This window comes from Chiloscyllium punctatum, chromosome 24 (genome assembly GCF_047496795.1).
Source record: "Chiloscyllium punctatum isolate Juve2018m chromosome 24, sChiPun1.3, whole genome shotgun sequence".
Taxonomy (NCBI): Eukaryota; Metazoa; Chordata; class Chondrichthyes; order Orectolobiformes; family Hemiscylliidae; genus Chiloscyllium; species Chiloscyllium punctatum.
Genome location: NC_092762.1, coordinates 80,635,201 through 80,654,259, shown reverse-complemented (window position 1 = coordinate 80,654,259; position 19,059 = coordinate 80,635,201). Strand labels below are relative to the sequence as shown.

The 19,059-nt window shown below is 41.3% G+C and overlaps 1 protein-coding gene and 1 non-coding gene across 3 annotated transcripts in view; one reads left to right on the top strand and one right to left on the bottom strand.

Moving 5' to 3' along the window:
* Nucleotides 1-462: 462 nt before the first annotated feature.
* Nucleotides 463-19,059, top strand: part of LOC140494736 (CUGBP Elav-like family member 4) — a 480,405-nt gene continuing 461,808 nt past the window's right edge. For both annotated transcript variants that reach the window (XM_072594282.1, XM_072594281.1), the window contains exon 1: nt 463-762. In XM_072594282.1, the coding sequence (XP_072450383.1) occupies nt 489-762 (274 nt within the window). In that variant the 5' untranslated portion in view covers nt 463-488. The remainder of the gene's footprint in view (nt 763-19,059) is intronic.
* trnal-uaa (transfer RNA leucine (anticodon UAA)) lies at nt 6,555-6,637 on the bottom strand. The gene has a single exon. It is a non-coding gene; the product is annotated as a tRNA-Leu (tRNA).

The following is a 19,059-nucleotide window of genomic DNA, read 5'->3' as shown; positions in this document are numbered from 1 at the left end:
CAGACCTGTTGGGTTTCTCCAGCAATTTCTGCTCTTCTGTGTTACAGATTTCCAGCAGCCTCTTCTTTGTTTTAAATTATGGTTATGTTCTGAAATTGTTAAACTCGACGTTGAGTCCTGAAGACTGTTAAGGTACCTAGCCAGAAATTATTCCTGCAATGTTCGGGCGGCTGTTTTTAATACAAATACATTCCCTTTACGATTTCTCACTCTATTACCTTGGAACTGTTTTCATGCTAACGTTTTGAACAGGAGATCAAAAAGAACAACAAAGGAAAAACATTTCTGCCTTCCAAGGGTTAATTAGCAGCGATCTCTTTCAACTTTGCTTGCTGCTAAACTGAAAGGGGAATATATACAAACAGCTTTTCCAGACAGCCAGTCCTCAAGGGGTGTCACCACTGAGCACACAGGCTGAAACAGGAAGTCTTTTTTTTCTCTCTACAGCTGAGTGGTGCCTCCTGTGTTCTTCATTCTGTTGGTTAGCGATGGCCAGACTGAGAGAGGCAGACGGAGCTCAGCAGCAGCAGCAGCAACAGCAGCAGCGGCAGCAGCGGCAGCCTTCCCAGTATCATCAACCCATGAACGAGGCTGATATTCAGCTCAACCACAGCCAGATGAAGGACCACGACGCCATTAAGCTGTTTATTGGCCAGATCCCACGGAACCTGGAGGAGAATGACCTGAAGCCCCTCTTTGAGGAATTTGGGAAGATATATGAGTTAACTGTGCTGAAGGACCGGTTCACAGGCATGCACAAAGGTTTGAATAACATCAGCACCACCTACAGAATAAGGCAACAAAGCAGTTAATGGGAAATCATAGATTCTGATACCAATAGATTCAAATCAAGACCTTATTAATTGTGTTAAAATTTCTAGTTATTTTAGCTTCTTTAATTGACTATTGATCAACCTGTTTTTCAGTTAAAAAAAGACGATGATCAAATTAACAGAGTTGAATTAATCAAGGCACTTAGGCATTTGATTAAAATTACATTTAAAATGTCGCCACTGAATGATTTTTGTTTCACACTGATTGGCAGAAAAGATTCTTTTATTCACTGTACAGTTATGTCTTTCATTTTATTGAAACTAATGCTCGGTGTTTTATTCAAGTTGAACCTGAAATCCAATCACTCTTTATTAATAAGGTTGTAAGTGGGAAAGAAATCATTTCATTTTAACTCCAGGATTCATTGCCCTAGTTATAGTAAATTCAGACGGGATAATGTGAAGTGCATTCAGGCTATTACAGTGGATGGCCGTTTCGTTCACAATGCCCAGTTTTGTTTTAAGGATTACAAGTTGCATTGTCGTCCTCAATCGCAGTTTAGTTTAAAGAGGCACCGTCTTTAGTGCTTCCCTCGGCGTGAGAACGGTCCTGCTTTATCCAGGTCTTTTTACTCTGACGTCTCAAGTGATTAGGGTTTTTTTTCTAGCAACGCCACGACAACATTTGGTGCAATTTACCCTCCAACGTTACCCATTTACCAAATATTTTCCCAAAAAGGGAGCGATCCTTTTCAAGGTTTCTAACAGATCAAGCAATGGATCGTTTTTTTTTCATTGTTCCCCACTTCCCACCTTTTAATGAAGCGCTGATGCTTGGGACTTTGGGGACATTTCTTCATATCAACTTTTAATTGTAAAAGCTGACCATTTAACCAGTAGATCTTGTGTATCAAACAATGCTAAAAAGCCTGCCTTTCTCAAGGAACACGTTACAGATATCTAATTTTTATTTATGCACACATTCCCTCCCAGCGACCGAAGCTGAATTATTGCATGTTACATTAGAGGTTGTGCTGTAGTTAAGAAGATGAGCCTTGTATAAGATTGTTGACTACAAATGGGGTAAATGATGTGTGTTCTGTGAGAGGTTGTGGTACGGGAGTATTACAGCAAGGAGTGCGTTACAGGGCGGATGTATTAGCTGTTTCCTGTATTAATGACTGGTTATAAACAATACGTTACATACAAGGTTGTAGTTCATCAGAGGGCATTTGAACGGGTTACCCAGTAAATGAAGGAATTGTGAGCAGAGAATCCTGGTGTGTTTTACTGTGGTTCTTTGAGACAGTGTTTGCAGTGGGATATGTTATAGATAAATATTCACAATGTGAACGGTGTAATTTTTAAACGAATTTTATGCTTAACTGCTTAAAAACTTTATTTACCAAATGGTACAATTGGTAGTAAGAGCTGTATGCATTGCAACACTGCAACAAACTGCCCGTCTCATTACTTTGCTTCATATACTATGTCAAGAGCTGCACTTGCTCGATGTCAAATTTTCTTTTCCTACATGTCACGCTTTATAATTAAGATGAAACCGGCTCTAAGATCAGAATTATATATTTCACATTTATATACAAAATTATTTTTGAGTCTTGTGCCTAAATCTGGTGACTTGTCATTCAAGAGTCAAGGATGATGAACCACTAAATTTGATCATTCAAGCACCAGACAGAAAGAGGTACAGTATTTTTGTTGCCCCTTTTCTATTAGCAGGTGTGAGGCGAGGAATATATTGTTTTGCAACAGCATGTTTGCTTGCCCTTGTTCAACATGGTAGGGAATGTGCTTAGCATTTCAGCAATGCATGAGTCAACCTACTTCCCCTTTGGTCGACAAGGTCCTGCCGACTTCTCTTCATTATCCTGACACTTCGGAGAAGATTTTTTTTTGGTGCTCCCCTTTCATTCTTTGGACGTTTGAGTTTGATAATTTATCCTGTTTTGAATGTTTGAGTTTGATAATTTATCCTGTTTTGTTCATGGCAAGCTGACTGCTTCTCTGTATTTCGCAAATACTTGGGCAAACTATTTGGATATATGCACTGCAAGGTTTACCTTCTTGCCCTGTTCCCTTGTGCATTTAAAATTGACTTAACAACGTTTGTAAAGACTTCTTTTCTTCAGACTTGTTGCAATTAAAACTTTTCCAGTGTTGAAAACACCTTTTATGTGCTGGAGTAAGCTGCTCATTTATCTTTTCAAACACAAGTCAGCATCACACGGTCTTTGATCTCGATTTACCTTTTCTTTCCTGTTCTTTTTGACCTTGGCAGTGTCCTGTGGTCTTGGTGCTTGTCCCTTCACCTGGGTGATGTCTATTTAAAGCAAAATCCAGAATTTGATCACTAGAAGTAATAGCAATGAAATGATGGGCTGCCTCATCTCTATAGTGGACTGATTTGCACATAGAGGGCATTCAATTTAAATTCTTTTTCCTTACTGCAATCTGCAGCTCTTTGTTAACTTTTAATTTTATTTCCATTTTCATATTGTTTTATTAAAATATTTAAAATGGTGATAATTGTCCTTGCATTGAGTACTTATTCAAGAGATGGGCATTAATTGGGAATTCACCTGTTTCCAAATAAAAATCGATTTGAAACAGTTGGTTGGGTTTGGACGTGATTGTTTATGATCTGTCATTAACTGAGCTAGACCAGCAAGTTGGTCCTTGGCACAGTGTCTTCTGTTGCTTCAACCTGAGCTACCTTCTTGGCAGTTTTTGTTGTCACCTGTTGCCATTGCCTTCCACTCTGAGAAAGGCAGTTCCCAAGCCAGAAGGGAAACGGACCTGCACTATCAGAAGATGCTAGTCTTTTCGGCTTCAAGTCAATCTCTCATCACCTGTGATGTGCTGGTGTTGGACTCTCATCACCTAGCCGTCTGGAGCCGAACACATGTAACTGCAACAGTGAACAACTTGTGTATCGTGTACATCAGTGATTTTATGGTGCCCGATTCTTTTTGCTTTCCATATTATGAAGAGGAATATTCTATCAATCAGATTCCTTTTGATATTCAAATCTCACCTAGGTGTTCTTAACCTAACCTTAAATCCTTTCAGTCAACAAGAATGTGTGAAGTTGGATCTGCAAAACATTTATATGCACTTTTTCAGTTTTGTTTTAGCTAATTTTAGTTAATTGTTTCCCTTTAAATAAAAAGATTCTATTGACATTATTCATAAACCTAACTTTCTCTTTGTTAACTTGACTGTCTTCTCTCTTTAGCACTACAAGCTATTTGCCTGGGGAAATCCTCTATGTAAGCTTGACGTTTCCATGAGATTACCTCCAATTCTCTTCTTTACCTAAGTGAATAATCTCAATTTTCTAAACCTTTATTTTAGTTAAGCTCCTGATGATCTGAATCATACTGGTTGCTCACCCTCTCAATTAACACAGTGATTGAAATATACCATGGCAATTTGACAAACTTAACAATAATTAATTGCTAACTTCTCTTACACCATTCTTCATTTTCTTTTCAAGTCAAGTCAATATAGTAGAATATCAGACCAGGTATGAAAGGAACTACTGATGGTTCTCTGGCTCATTTTGAACTCTTGAAAAGACAAATTTTAATAATTTTTCCCCTACCCAGTATTGTGGGTCCACCGACACCACGTTGACTGAGCAGTGGTTTAAGAATGCTACTCATCACCACTACTACCATCTTGAGGTCTATTAAGGATCAACAGCAAATGTTGCTCTTGCCATTGATATCTACATTCCATGAAAGCTTTTCTTTAAGGAAGCTGCCCTTTCTGTCTTTGGGAAGCTGAGCCAGCTTCCAATACTCTTAATCCAATAAAATAGAAATGCCACTCTTGAAATGTGTTTGATTGTTCCTTCATGTGATATCAATTTGTAAAGCATACTTCCTGACTTTATAATACTAAAGGCGTGTCTTAACCCACTTTATGTTAGGAACAGACAGCACTATGCGTTGCAGTGATCACATTTCTTGTTGTAAATCTTTTTTAGACTAAAACCTACAGAGTGCTACTCTATTGATTGATCACCTCTGATCCCATGTCAGATTTTGGTTTGGAGAAAGGGCCCATCTTTAATTTGGCACCATTAACTTCTCCTCATTTCTGAATCTGGATTATTATTTCTATATTTCCTGATTTGTGAAATAGTTATTACTTGAGAATGCTGTACTCTTGACCACGGTCAGCTGGATTGAATATTGGTTCTGACCTTATTTCGAAAGCAGAGCTTTTCGGACTAGGTGTTTGTTGATTAATTAGGTAACACACCCAGTGGATGGAGAAATCCACTGTCACATCAAAGTGTCGTGAACCAAACTGCTGAGAAGTGTGCGTCTGCACTGATCTATTTCTCTGATGTTGAATGTGCAGTTCTCCCGCAGAGGAACACATCTCCTACCTAACTCCAGTGGGCTTGGCTGCAAGCTAGGAAAACCAAGCTTTAGAGACCTGCAAGTGTACTGTCTAGATGTCAATACTCCTATTGCTTGGCAATAACAGCATGCATAAGGCAATGTGCCACAAAATCTGAACAACAACAGCAAACGTGTGGCTTATTTCTACTATATACTTAAATGCCAACATCGGAGAAATGCTGAGAGTAACACTGATAATTGCAAACTTGTTAAACATGTCTGTTTTTGTTTTAACTTGGAATATATCAAAACGAATCATATTTTTCAGCCAAAATGAGTTACTATCACTCCTAGTAAGTAGCACTTGCTGAACCAAACTGGACTGAAGCAGATCAAGCTCAGTGTACAAAAGTCAGCTATGATTCAATGGTAGCATTTGCTGGTGTGAGTGCTGGTGGAGTTTGAGTACCAACTGTGACACTGTCACCTCTGAGTCAGAGGTTTGGGGGTTTGAAACCACAGATTTTAGCACAGAATCTAGGCTGATTAACTGCAATACTGAGGGAAATGCTGTACATTCAGAGTGAGCACCTTTCCTGTAGGATGTTCAACTGAGGCCTTGTCTGTTTACTCAGGTGATTCAAGCCACTATCTGCAGAACAATAACAGTGTATTTGCTATTCTTTATTTCTCAGTAAAAGACAGATTGCTACTTGTAGAATCTTGCTAAATTTTTGGCATTACAAATATCTTAAGTTAAACTAAAAAAATACATGATATAAACTGAAAGAATCTCAAATTTGTGCCTTTTTTTATTCATTTGTGGAATGTGGGTGTCAGTAGCTGGTTAGCATTTATTGTGCATCCCTAGCTGCTCTTGAGAAGGTGGTAGTGAGCTGTCTTCTTGAACTCCTGCAGTCCATTTGCTGTGAGTTGACCCACAATGCCCTTAGGGAGGGAGTTCCAGGATTTTGACCCAGTGACAGTGAAGGAATGGTGATATATGTCCTAGTCAGAATGATAAGTGGCTTAGAGGGGAACTTGAAGGTGGTGGTGTTCTGTGTATCTGATGCCCATGTTTTTTTTTAGATTAGATTACTTACAGTATGGAAACAGGCCCTTCGGCCCAACAAGTCCACACCGCCCCGCCGAAGCGCAATCCACCCATACCCCTACATCTACCCCTTACCTAACACTACGGGCAATTTAGCATGGCCAATTCACCTGACCTGCACATCTTTGGACTGTGGGAGGAAACCGGAGCACCCGGAGGAAACCCACGCAGACACGGGGAGAATGTGCAAACTCCACACAGTCAGTCGCCTCAGGCGGGAATTGAACCCGGGTCTCTGGCGCTGTGAGGCAGCAGTGCTAACCACTGTGCCACCATGCCGCCCTAAAGAGCTACCAGGAGTGGGGTTCGAACCCACGCGGACATATGTCCATTGGATCTTAAGTCCAACGCCTTAACCACTCGGCCATCCTGGTCGGTGATGTTCTTCCAGATGAAAGTGGTCACGGATTCGGAAGGTGGTCTATGAGGACCTTCAGTGAATTTCTGCAATGCATCTTGCGGATAGAAACTTCTTCAACCAGAGAGTGGTGAATATGTAGAATTCATTGCCACAGAGAGCTGTGGAGGCCAGGTTATTGACTATATTTAAAACAGATAGATAAGTGCTTGATTGCCAAGGGGATCAAAGGTTACATGGGGAAAATGGGATTATAGGGTTGAAAAATCCATCAGCTATGATTGAATGGTGGAGCAGACTCGATCGACCGAATGGCCTAATTTCTGATCCTATGTCTTATGGTCTTATAATACACACTGCTACTGCTTCTGCTGAGCATCAGTCATGGAGGCAGAGGATGCTTGTGGATGTGGTGCCAATCAAGTGTGCTGCTTTGTCCTGGTTAGTGTCAAGCTTCTTGAGTGTTGTTCAAGCTGCACCCATCCAGGAATATGGGGAACACTCCAACAGACCCCTGACTTGTGCCTTGTAGATGGTGGGCAGGTTCTGGGGACTCAGGAAGTGAATTACTCTCCCCAGTGTTCCTAGCCTTTGACCTGCTCTTGTAACCACTGTGCTTATGTGGTAAGTTCAGTCGAGTTTTTGGTCAGTGATAACCCCCAGAATGTTGATAGGGGGGAATTCAGTGATGGTAACACCATTGAATGTCAGGGTCAGTGGTTAGATTGTCTGTTATTGGTGATGGTCATTGCCCAGCATTTGTGTGGCGCAAATGTTACTTGCCACTTGTCGGCCCAAGCCTGGATATTGTCCAGATCGTGTTGCATTTGAACATGGATTGCTTCAGTGTCTAACGAGTCCTGAATGGTGCGGAATATTGTGCAATTACTGCCAAAGATCTGCACTTCTGACCTTATGATGGCGGAAGGCCACTGATGAAGCAGCTGAAGAAAGTTCTGTCCAGGATACCATCCTGGTGAACTCCTGTCCCCCCATGTCCTGGAGCTGAACTGACTGACCTCCAGCAACCACGGTCATCTTCCCATGTGCCAGGTGAGACTCCAACCAGTGGAGAGTTCGCCCCTAAGACCCATTGATTCCAATTTTGCTAGGGCTCCTTGATGCCACATGCAGTCGAATACAGCCTTGATGTCAAGGCCAGTCATTCTCACCTCACCTTCTGATTACAATCATGTAGCATCGTGACTCTGAAATGGTGCTAAAAGCATGATTTTCAAATTAATGCAATTTGTAAACAATTTGGGTTCAAAAGTCAATGAGCCATGGTGTGCAAAAACCAATGCTCCCAAATTCGCATGACGTACTGCATTATGCAATAAATTCTGTCACCTGGATTCTATGGTATGCGCACCAAGTGAGTCAGATTAAAATTAGCCCCTTAATTACTGTATCAAACAAACATGAAATGTTTTGACTTTGACAGTGTTGGGATGAAATTGTACCAGGGTTAATATAAAGATTTATAATATAAAGATATTATAAAGATATAATATATAAGATATATAATATAAAGTGGGTGGCACAGTGGTTAGCACTGCTGCCTCACAGCGCCAGAGATCCGGGTTCAATTCCCGCCTCAGGCGACTAACTGTGTGGAGTTTGCACGTTCTCCCTGTGTCTGCGTGGGTTTCCTCCGGGTGCTCCGGTTTCCTCCCACAGTCCAAAGATGTGCAGGTCAGGTGAATTGGCCATGCTAAATTACCCGTAGTGTTAGGTAGGGGTAGATGTAGGGGTATGGGTGGGTTGCGCTTCGGCGGGGTGGTGTGGACTTGTTGGGCCGAAGGGCCTGTTTCCACACTGTAAGTAATCTAATCTAATTTACATTCAATTTCCCTTTGTGTCCAATCAGTTGCTTTGAAATGTAACTTATTCTGTTGCATAGATAAACACTTTGTGAAAAATAACTTATAACACTAATTATGAAGATGAATAACTAGTTTCTGATGCTGTGATTTGAAAAAGCAATGTTGACCAGAACACATGGAAAATCCCTGGCTCCTTTTTGAGCAATGACCCTAGTACTAGGTCATTCTGCTGCACATCGGAACAGACAATTCCCAGGTGTTTCCGTGCTAAGTACTGATAGACACTGCTGACCTGTGAAATTACCTGAAAAGTTAGAAAATTGCTTCCAGACTGTAGCAGTCCACAGTTTATAATATTATCTTATCTGAATAAGATAGCATTATAGTTATCCTATTGGACTAGTAATCCAGTGGCCTGGATTAATGATATAGAGAAATAAATTCAAATTCTACCATGGCAGCTTGGGAATTTGAACTTAGCTAAATACAATGGAATAAAAGGAGTGCCAATGCCCACATCCTATGAAAGAATGTTTTAAAAATATCAGCACTATCTTCAGGAAAGGTGCTTGGCAGACTTTTTGGTCGGGTGAAAAAAAACCTAAAGACGGGAGTTGCAAATATGCAATTCCTATCCTAACCTCAGGGTGTTCTAAGTGCTTTGTGAGACAACACATGTTTTATTCCAGGAAGCCAGTGTTGAAGGAAGAAACTGGAACCAATCTTTACATTTGTTTATTGAATGAAATATTGGAAGCATGTAGCTCCCAACTCAACCACACACAGTTTCAGTAAGTGTCCCTTTTTCATAGATATTTTTAATAAACCTTTTCAGCCATATTACAACATATATCTGAAGTAGGTGCGACTTGGACCCAAGCTTGTGGGTTAAGGGTAGGGACAATACCACTGCATCAGAAGAGCTGCAGTATCCCTTTTAACTTTTTTTTGTAACATCCCTAGAAGTGTCATCGCACAGAACTGAAAGTATTTTCTCCTGTCACTAAACCATTCATGGTATTTCTTCACTTATTAACCATCACCAGTACAAAGACACAAAGAGCAACACAGCACAGGAACAGGCCCTTCAGTCCACCATGATTGCGCTGGCACATGATGCCTTTCTAAACTAAACACCTTTTGCCTCAATGTATCCCTCTATTTTCTGTCTATTCATACATCTGTCAACATGCCTCTTAAATGTTGCCCCCTCCCCTACCACCGGCAATACATTCTAGGCACTTAAACCCCTCTATATAAAAAAAACTTGCCTCTCACATCTCCTTAAACTTATCCCCTTTTAGCTTAAACCTATGCCCCCTAGATGCCCCCAGATTTTTTTATATCTTGACTCAGGGAAATAGATTCCGTCTATATATTGTATCCATGCCTCCCGTAATTTTGTAAACTTCCATCAGGTCATTCCTTACCCTTTGACATTCAAGTAGAAACAAAGTAAGTTTGTCCAATCTCTCCTCATACCTTTTACCCTCCAAACCAGAAAACATTCTGGTAAACTGTTTCTGTACCCTCTCGAAAACCTCCACTTCTAATCTAATCTAATCTAATATCCTTTTTGTAGTGTGGCGACCAGAGCTGTACATAATATTCCAAATGTGGCCTAAGTGAAGTTCTATAAAGCTGCAACATGACTTGCCAATTTTTATATTTTATTCCCTGACCGATGAAAGCAAGCATGCTATATTCCTTCTTGACCACCTTATTGACCGTGTTGCCACATTCAGGGAACTGTAGACTGTGGTACCCTTAGATCTGCCTGTATCTTGATGTCACTAAGAGCTCTGCTAATTACTCTGTGATTCCCTCCTACATTAGATCTTCCAAAATGCATCACCTCACCATAAATCATCTCTGTTAAAAGCCTATTAAGGGTAAATCAGATCATCCAAAGTGAGGAGAGGGGAAAGAGTTTAAATCAAAGTGGAGTAGGAGGAGTAGACAAAGCACTGTATCCCCCGCGGTGCCCATTTGTCTCCAAAGGCATCAAGAGTGTTGGTGGACACAGCATGCTCCCTCTCCAAGGACACCTGGGCATGAACATAGCTGCGGAAGACGGGCAGACAGTTGGCATCTATGAACCCCTCCACAGCCCACTGCCTGGACCTGGTACTAGCCATCTTGGCCACACCCAAGGGCAGACCCGACTGGAGGAGGTTCTCCGACTTGCTCACGCCCTCTGCACTGAATGCTTGAGGAGCACTAGTGTCCATTTGAAATATGCTCAAGTGAAGTCACAATTATTACCCCTCCACCTGCATATAATTGAACATAGTCAATTATATTAGTCATGCTGTAATATTGATATTTTTAATGTGTGTTATAAAATACATCCAGAGCTTTGCTCAAAACATCAGCTCTCCTCCTTGATTCTGTCTGACCCCCTGTGCTTTTCTAGCATCACACTGTGTTTGACTAGAACCTGAACTTCCTGGCCTAGTGACACCAGCACTGTACCACTGTATTTTAAACAATTGCAGTGTCCCAGGTATCTTGATTGAGATCTCTGTGTTTTGTAGAGATATGCAGAAATAAAATCCCAGGTTGTATGTCCAGAACAAGAGTGTGACTCAGTGCTTTAAAATGTCTGCTCTCGTGCTTACAGCTACTTGCCTACAGTTTAGTTTCTTTCTTCTGCAACTAAACACAGACTTAACTAATCACACATAGGGAACCACAGATCATCATCAGCAAAGAAACTCATCATCAAATGCTGAGCCGTTTTGAAAAATATCATCATAGGATGTGGACATTGCTGGCTAAACCAGCATTTAATTATCATCCTCTAGTTATCTTAAGCTTTTCAATTGAGTTCAGATAGGAATGCTCCTCTGTTGTGTGTTTTGATTAATCTTCCTTGTATTTGTGTAACTTTCCTCCCACATCCAGTTTTCTTCTGAAGAAAGGCTAAGGTATAGTTTGATCAGGGCTGGTTAGTAACCTGGAGAGGATGCAGAAAAGGTTCACCAAGATGTTGTCTGGTACGGAGGGTGCTAGTTATGAAGAGAGGTTGAGTAGATTAGGATTATTTTCATTAGAAAGATGGAGTTTGAGGGAGGACCTGATTGAGATCGACAAAATCATGAGAGGTGTAGACAGGGTGGATAGCAAGAAGCTTTTTCTCAGAATGGCGGACTCAATTACAACGGATCATGAGTTCATAGTGACAGGGGAAAAGTTTAAGGAAGATATGCATGGAAGGTTCTTTACGCAGAGGGTGGTGGGTGCCTGGAACACGTTGCCAGCAGAGGTGGTAGAGGGGAGCACGATAGCGCCATTTAAGATGTATCTAGACAGATACATGTATGTACAGGGAGCAAAGGGATACAGACCCTTAGAAAATAGACGACAAGTTTAGATAGAGGATCTGGATCAGCGCAGGCTTGGAGGTCCGAATGGCCTGTTCCTGTGCTGGAAGGTTCTTTGTTCTTTGTTCTCACTTCCCTCATATGTTGAAAGTTGACACCTTAACTCGGGCCAGTTGTTTCCATTGATCAAGTTAGCGAGTTGACATAAATTTAAGATTATAATTCAAAGTGTGAAGGAAATTTCAGGATTTGTTGTGTAAAGGGTATATAGAATCTGAGTTGAGAGTGTGGTGCTGGAAAAGCAGAGCAGGTCAGGCAGCATCTGAGGAGCAGGAGAATTGATGTTTCGGGCCTAAGCTCATCATCCAGTCCCTGTACACATTCATCTGCCACAGCGAAGCCCTCCAAACCTTCTGTTTCTTGCTCTCACGCCAACTCAACCAATACCCTTTCACCGACACTCTCATTCACCTGGCTGAACTGGTCCATCTCTACAAATATCTTGAGTCTGGAATGCTTGACCAGAAACAGTGCTGGAAATGAATCTACAGTAGATTATAAAGATCAAGCTTTGAAAAGTAAACGAACAAAACTGCATGTACTTTTTTTTCATCAACAGGGTATAGCTAGGCCAACATTTATTACATATCCCTAATTGCCCAGAAGGCAGTTAAGAGTCAACCATATTGCAATGGTCCAGGGGTTGTGTGTAGCCCAGACCAGGTAAGAATGGTAGCTCTCCTTCCCAAAGGATATTAGTGAGCCAGTTAGGTTTAGCCCCCTGACAATTACCTACAGTTTCTACAATTACAGTTACTGTATTCCAGATTTTTATTGAACACAGTTTGGACCCAGGTCCCCAGATCATTACCAGGATTGCTGGGATTAATCATCTAGTGATACTACCACTAAGGCATCACCTTCATTAGTTGTACTTTACTTGATGGAGTGTATTGGGACATCTAGTGGCTGTGCAGAGTGATAGATAAATGAAAATCTTTTTGTATGGGGAAAGGATGGGGTATGGGCAAAAGTAGTTTGCTTGTCCAGGCAGGATGAAACAGCTGTTGTGCTGTACCTTTTGTGCTGTAAAGTGCATGATTTTCTGTAGGTTCGTAGACATTGAATGTCAGTGAGCTTTCATTTCTGTCCGTCATTGCAGCTGAGCTGTGTACAGTTCTTTCTCAGTATATGTGTACACACCTTTCAGCAGATAGCAGTCAAGAATGTCAACCCTGTCAAAAGATCAGCAAACTCAGCAAAGACTGGCAATCAAAGCAGGAACCCTCCTGCTCTGTGTGAACTGACAACACACCTGTAGTAACCACTAGCAGCTGCTGGATTTCCTGATGTGGTCTTTTAATTTCTTTCTGAAATGCTTACTTGAAAACTGAAGACAGAAAAAAAATTGGCTGCCAGATAAAAGCTCTTGATTCATTTATGATTTGAGTCAAATGTTGCATTTTCTCAGCTGAGATGTTGATGGTTTTCCCTCCCATTTTTATATTCCTTTGACAAAGCAATTTTGCATTCAGGGTTTGATAAACTGTTTTAAGACCTTGAGGTAATCTTGTTCGTTTTAATCTATTTATGGAATGTCAGTGTCGCTGGCAAGATCAGCATTTGTTAACCATCCCTACTTGCCCTTGGGAAAGTGATGCTGTGTCATCTTCTAGGGTGGCATAGTGGCTCATTGGTTAGCACTGCTGCCTCACAGCACCAGCAACCCGGGTTCGATTCCAGCCCCTGGCGACTGTCTGTGTGGAGTTTGCACATGCTCCACGTGATTGTGTGAGTTTCCTCCAGGTGCTCTGGTTTCCTCCCACAGTCCAGAGATGTGCAGGTTAGGTGAATTGTCCATGCTAAATTGCCCATAGTGTTCAGGGATGTGTAGGTTAGATGCATTAGTCAAGGGGAAAATGTAAAGTAATAGGGTAGGGGAATGGGCTGGGTGGGATGCTCTTCAGAGAGTCAGTGTAGACTTGTTCGGCCAAATGGTCTGTTTCCACACTGTAGGGATTCTATGATTCTTGAACCAATGCAGTCAATTTAGTCATGATACCCACAATGCTGTTGGGGAAGGAAGTGTAGGATTTTGTTCCAGTGACACTGAAGGAATGTTGGTATCGTTTCAAGTCAGTATGGTATGTAGTCTTGGATGAGAACTCGCATGTGGTGTTTCCTTTCACCTGCTCCCCTTGTCCTTCTAGATGGTAGTGATTATAGGTCTGGGTGGTGCTGTCAAGGGAGCTTTGGTGAGTTATTCCAGTGCATTTTGTAGATGGTACATACTGCTGGCTTTGTGCATCAGTGGTACAGGGAGCGAGTGGTGAAGTTGGATGGAGTATCAGTAAAGCAGTTGGTTGATGCTGGATTGTGTTGAGCTTCTTGAACACCAGAGCGGTATATATTCAGGAGAGTATTCCATAATGCTGTTGACCCATGAATTCAATTGGCGGATAATCTTTGGTGAGTAAGGAGGTGAGTTAATTGCTGTAGAATTTGTAGCCATTCATCTACTCTTACAGTCACCCTATTCAAATATAAACATAGAAAATAGGAGCAGGAGTTGACCACTTGGCCCTTCGAGCCTGTTGTGCCATTCAGTATGATCATGGCCAATCAGCCAATTCAGTACACTATTCCCATTTTCTCCTGATATCCTTTGATTCCTTGGATCTTCAGTGTATTGATTAATAACATTATCCCAGTATGCAGCCCAAGAATTCCTTGTCTTTGGTTTCAGTACTGATTTGATTAACGCAATCTATATGCAGATTAAAGTTGCCCATAATTATAGTTGTATCTTTATTATTTGTTTATCTGATTTTCTTTAGAATGCCTTCACCAATATTGCTACTACCGTCTTGAGGTCTGGGTGCAACCCCTACTATTGTTTTCTGCCTCTTGGTGCTTCAACATGTACAGATTCCACTTCACCAGAGCTAAAATCCTTCCTGTCACTCACATTAATTTTCTTCTTAATCAGCAGTGCTACCCTACCTTCCTTTTTGTCTGTCCTTCTAAAAACTGAAAAATGCTTAATATTCTGTTCCGATTCCTGATCACCCTGCCATCACATCTCTATAATGTCTACTATGTCCTACCCGTTTAGATCTTCTTGCATGACCAATTTGTCCATTTTATTGTGAATGCTGCAGTCAGTAACAATTAAGTTTCTGGTCAATGGTAACTCCCTGGGATGTTGATAGTGGGCCTCAGTGATGGTAAAGCCATCAAGTGTCATCGGGCGATGATTAGATTCTCCCTTGTTGGAAATGTTTATTGCCTGGCACTCAAGTGGCATGTAATGTTCATGTCATGCTGCCAAGCAGTCGAGCCTCAATGTTATCCAGGTCTTGTTGCTTGTGGGCACAAACTGCTTCAGTATCTGGCAACTGTGAGTTCATCAGCGAAAATCCCCACTTCTGTCCTTATGGAAGAGGGAAGGTTATTGATGAAATAGGTGAAAAGGTTGGGCCTAGGATACTCCCCTGAGGAACTCTGCAGTGATGTCCAATGGCTGAGGTGATTGGTTTCCAGCCACTGTAACTGTTTCCCTTTGAGCTATGTATGACTCCAACAGTGGAGAGATTTTTCCCGATTCCCATTGACTTGACTCCTTGGTGTCACACTTAGGGAGACTTAATGTCTGGGAAAGTCACTTACCCCTGGATTTCAGCTCTTTTGGCCATGTTTGGGCCAAGGTTGAGATGAGGTTTGCACCTGATTGCCCCTGTTAGAATCCAAACAGGATTCTAACAGGGGCAATCAGGTGCAGACCTGATTGCCACACTTTATGGAGGAGTTATTTGATACTTATCAGGAGCTCTGCCTAAGAATAAATTGAATATTTACTTATAATTGTTGTTTGTTTCACCTTGCAGATGAATATTGTGGTTTTAAACAGTAAGATGATATCAGAGCTTTGAGGGCCAATGATTGAACCGAAGGAATAAAGTAACGACCACAAAGATACCGCGGTCTAAAGTTGGCAGTTTTACTAGACTCAATCCATTCAGTGATGCCTTGATATGCACATTTTACAATAGTATTTGACCTGATTAACAGGGTTGAAACCACTGCTTATGGGGTGTCTTTGGTTCCTCAATATCTGGTAACTTGCCTTCTGGAGTAGATAGAAACTTTGTATTTGTCCTGATACCTTCTGACCTTGCTGATTTTATCCAGTTTCAATGTTGTGGAGATTTGGAAAGAGCTGTTCTTAATGTTATTATCTCTTCGTTGAATAAATCCCAAATTGGGACAACAAGATTAGTAGCTCAAGATATATGGAAATTAACAGGAATGTGGATTTAATTTCAATAGTAGTTAAATAATAAAATTAAACTTAATAAGTGTGCAAGTTCCAGAGGCACTGGAATGTAGCTGGAGCACATTTACCAATGAGTTACAATTCATTCATGTAGTCCATGGGGCATTATTGGATGCTTCTGAGTATTCAACAAAGAGAAAAATCTTCTACATTCCTGTACTAAACGAACAAAAATAGAAAGACAAAGCGATGGTCTAATTGCCGTTTTTCTGTCTGACTTTCCCTGCATAAACATATGAGTTTCTTGCTGTGGTCTGTGTTGAGTTAACAAATCTTGTTCAGGTGAGTATGGGGTGCCCTGATTGATAGTAAATACCCTTCCCAATGGGTGTAGATAGGGTTCCTTCTTCTGATAACTAAGCTATGATCAAATTGGAACTTGTGTCAGAAATTGTGTTGGTATGTTCAAGTTTATATGTTGCATGTTGATGTGCAACAAAACCAGAAAATGATTAGATGGCAATTTCTTTGAGACCTTAGTTGGTGAGTGCACTGCTGTGTGTGGAATTGATCTGTGGAGACCCTGAAAGTCAAGAGGCATGTTCACTGACAATACCCAGCTCGACATCACTAGCTCTTCTCCTGACACCACCTCCAGTGTTGCAAAATGATCAGATTGCTTATCTGGCATCCAGTGCTGAAAATGGGTTGAAGTTTCCTCCAATTAAATATTGGAGAGACCAATGGATCCTACTCTGTTCCCCAGCTACCAACTCCAGCTCTCTCATTGGCAATGCTGTGATTAAACCACTATCACCTTGAAGACGACAATTCCACCATAATGTTGCCTTTCTTCTACTTAACAGCCATCAAAACCCTCATGACCTCTCTAGATATTTTCTAACCAAATTGTTCAGATATGTTATTATACACCTCTGGAGCAGGTGTGACTTGAACCAGGCCCTAACTGCCTCAGAGGTAGGGACACTGTCACTGTATACAAGTGCCTTTATTGTCACTAGATTTGGGAATTCCATGAGTTCCTTGCTGTCAATGTCTTAACTCACATTGGGTGCTGTTCACCAAACACCCTTGTACTCATTAACTACATTGGCTCCTGGTCGAGTAATGCCCTGATTTTTAAGTTCTCACCCTTGTCTCTGGACCTCTCTGTGGACTCATAAAATCACAGAATCCCTACAGTGTGGAAACATGCCTTTTGGCCCAACAAGTCCACACCTACCCTCCAAAGAGTAACCCACCCAGACCCATTCCCCTACCCTATTACTCTACATTTACCCCTGACTAATGCACCTAACCTACACATCCCTAAACACTATGGGGCAATTTAGCATAGCCAATTCCCCTAACCTGCACATCTTTGGATTGTGGGAGGACCCAGAGTAAACCTGCACAGACATGGGGAGAATGTGCAAACTCCGCACAGAGAGTATCAGGCTGGAATCGAACCCAAGTCCCTAGTGCTGTGAGTCACTGTGCTGGGATGGGTGGTGGTGGGTGAGGACCTGAAGTAACCTGGATAGCCTCTCTTGCTCACTTATCTCCTTTAAGACATTCCTTAAAATGTATCACCTTGACCAAGCTTTTGGTCACTTCATCGAACATCTCCTTCCAGATCGGAGTCATGTTTTGTTTTATAAGAAGTGTCTTGGGACTTTTTATTACATTTGAAGTATTTTATAATTATCTAAGTGTTGCTGCATTAAGCAACCTTGGCTTGAGCTTTTGCTGACAAATACAATAGGCTTTAGACTCTGGAGTTGGAGAAAGGAAAGTCAGGTCGAGTTTTATGTCACCCTGTAGGACGTTAATTGAGCATGAAGTTGGGTGTTACTGTGATGCATCCACTGAGGAATACAAATGGCCAGGGCAACTCCACCCACCCCCAAATGAGATTCCAGTACATCATCAGAGTAGCCATTGTTCACAAATGAAGGCATTGGTGATGATTGTTTTGGCTGGGTCAATGGTTGGGGGGGCAAGGGGCTCAATTGGTTGGACAGCTGGTTCATAACACCAACAGCATGGGTTCAGATCCCACAACAGCTGCACTGTCATAAAGGACTGTCCTTCTCAACCTTTCCCCTCATCTGTAGCATTGTGACCCTCTGGTTAAATCACTATCAGTTGCCTCTCTAGCAGAACTATAGTAACTTTGCTTTCACTTTTATGATTGAAGGCCATGGGAATTTGGATTTTGGAGACACTGTCAATGCCATTGTTTTCCAAGAGGATTTCTAGTATTTGCCAGAATTGTGATATCTGTTGAGCATCTTTTCTTAGTGTACTTAATTTTAAAAAACCCTCTATTTTAATTAAATAAATTGAACAAATATTTCAGACTTTCAAAAGATTAAATGTCATGTGAACTGAAATGTGAATCAGTTTGAAGTGTATATTAATGCTGTAGGGGTAAGTTTAAAATTTTGTATGGCGTGGTGTTATGGGGATGGGGATGGGGATGGGGATGGGGATGGGGGTGCAGTGTTAGTGTCCTGACTTCTGGACTAGAAAGTCAAGGTTTGAGTCCCAACTCTTACAGAGGTATGTCAAAACATTTCCAACAGGTTAATGTTTTAAAAAAACTTATAATGTTGGTGTGAATTCAATGATATCATGAGACATCACATCAATATATCTTGCAAAGCAGTCTGACCTCAAACTCTGTGCTGATAATAATCAGAATTGCTAAAATGGTGGAGTCGTAATTATGTTACCAGAAAAGCAATGTCGAATCTATGATCTGAAGATCTCACCATGGTTGTTTACTCTTGTCCCTAACACATTTGAGGTCAAATCTCAAGGCCCAATAAGTTTGCTTATAGTTCATGGACTCTGTACCCATTGGATGAACCCACTATTCCATTGGATGAATTGGGCAACCCATGAAGAACTTCTTTAAAGTTTACTTTTAAATCAGTCAGTTCAGACATAGCTTTGTGGAAGGTGGGATTTGAACCCAGAACTTGCTGGTTTAGAGGCAGAGGCA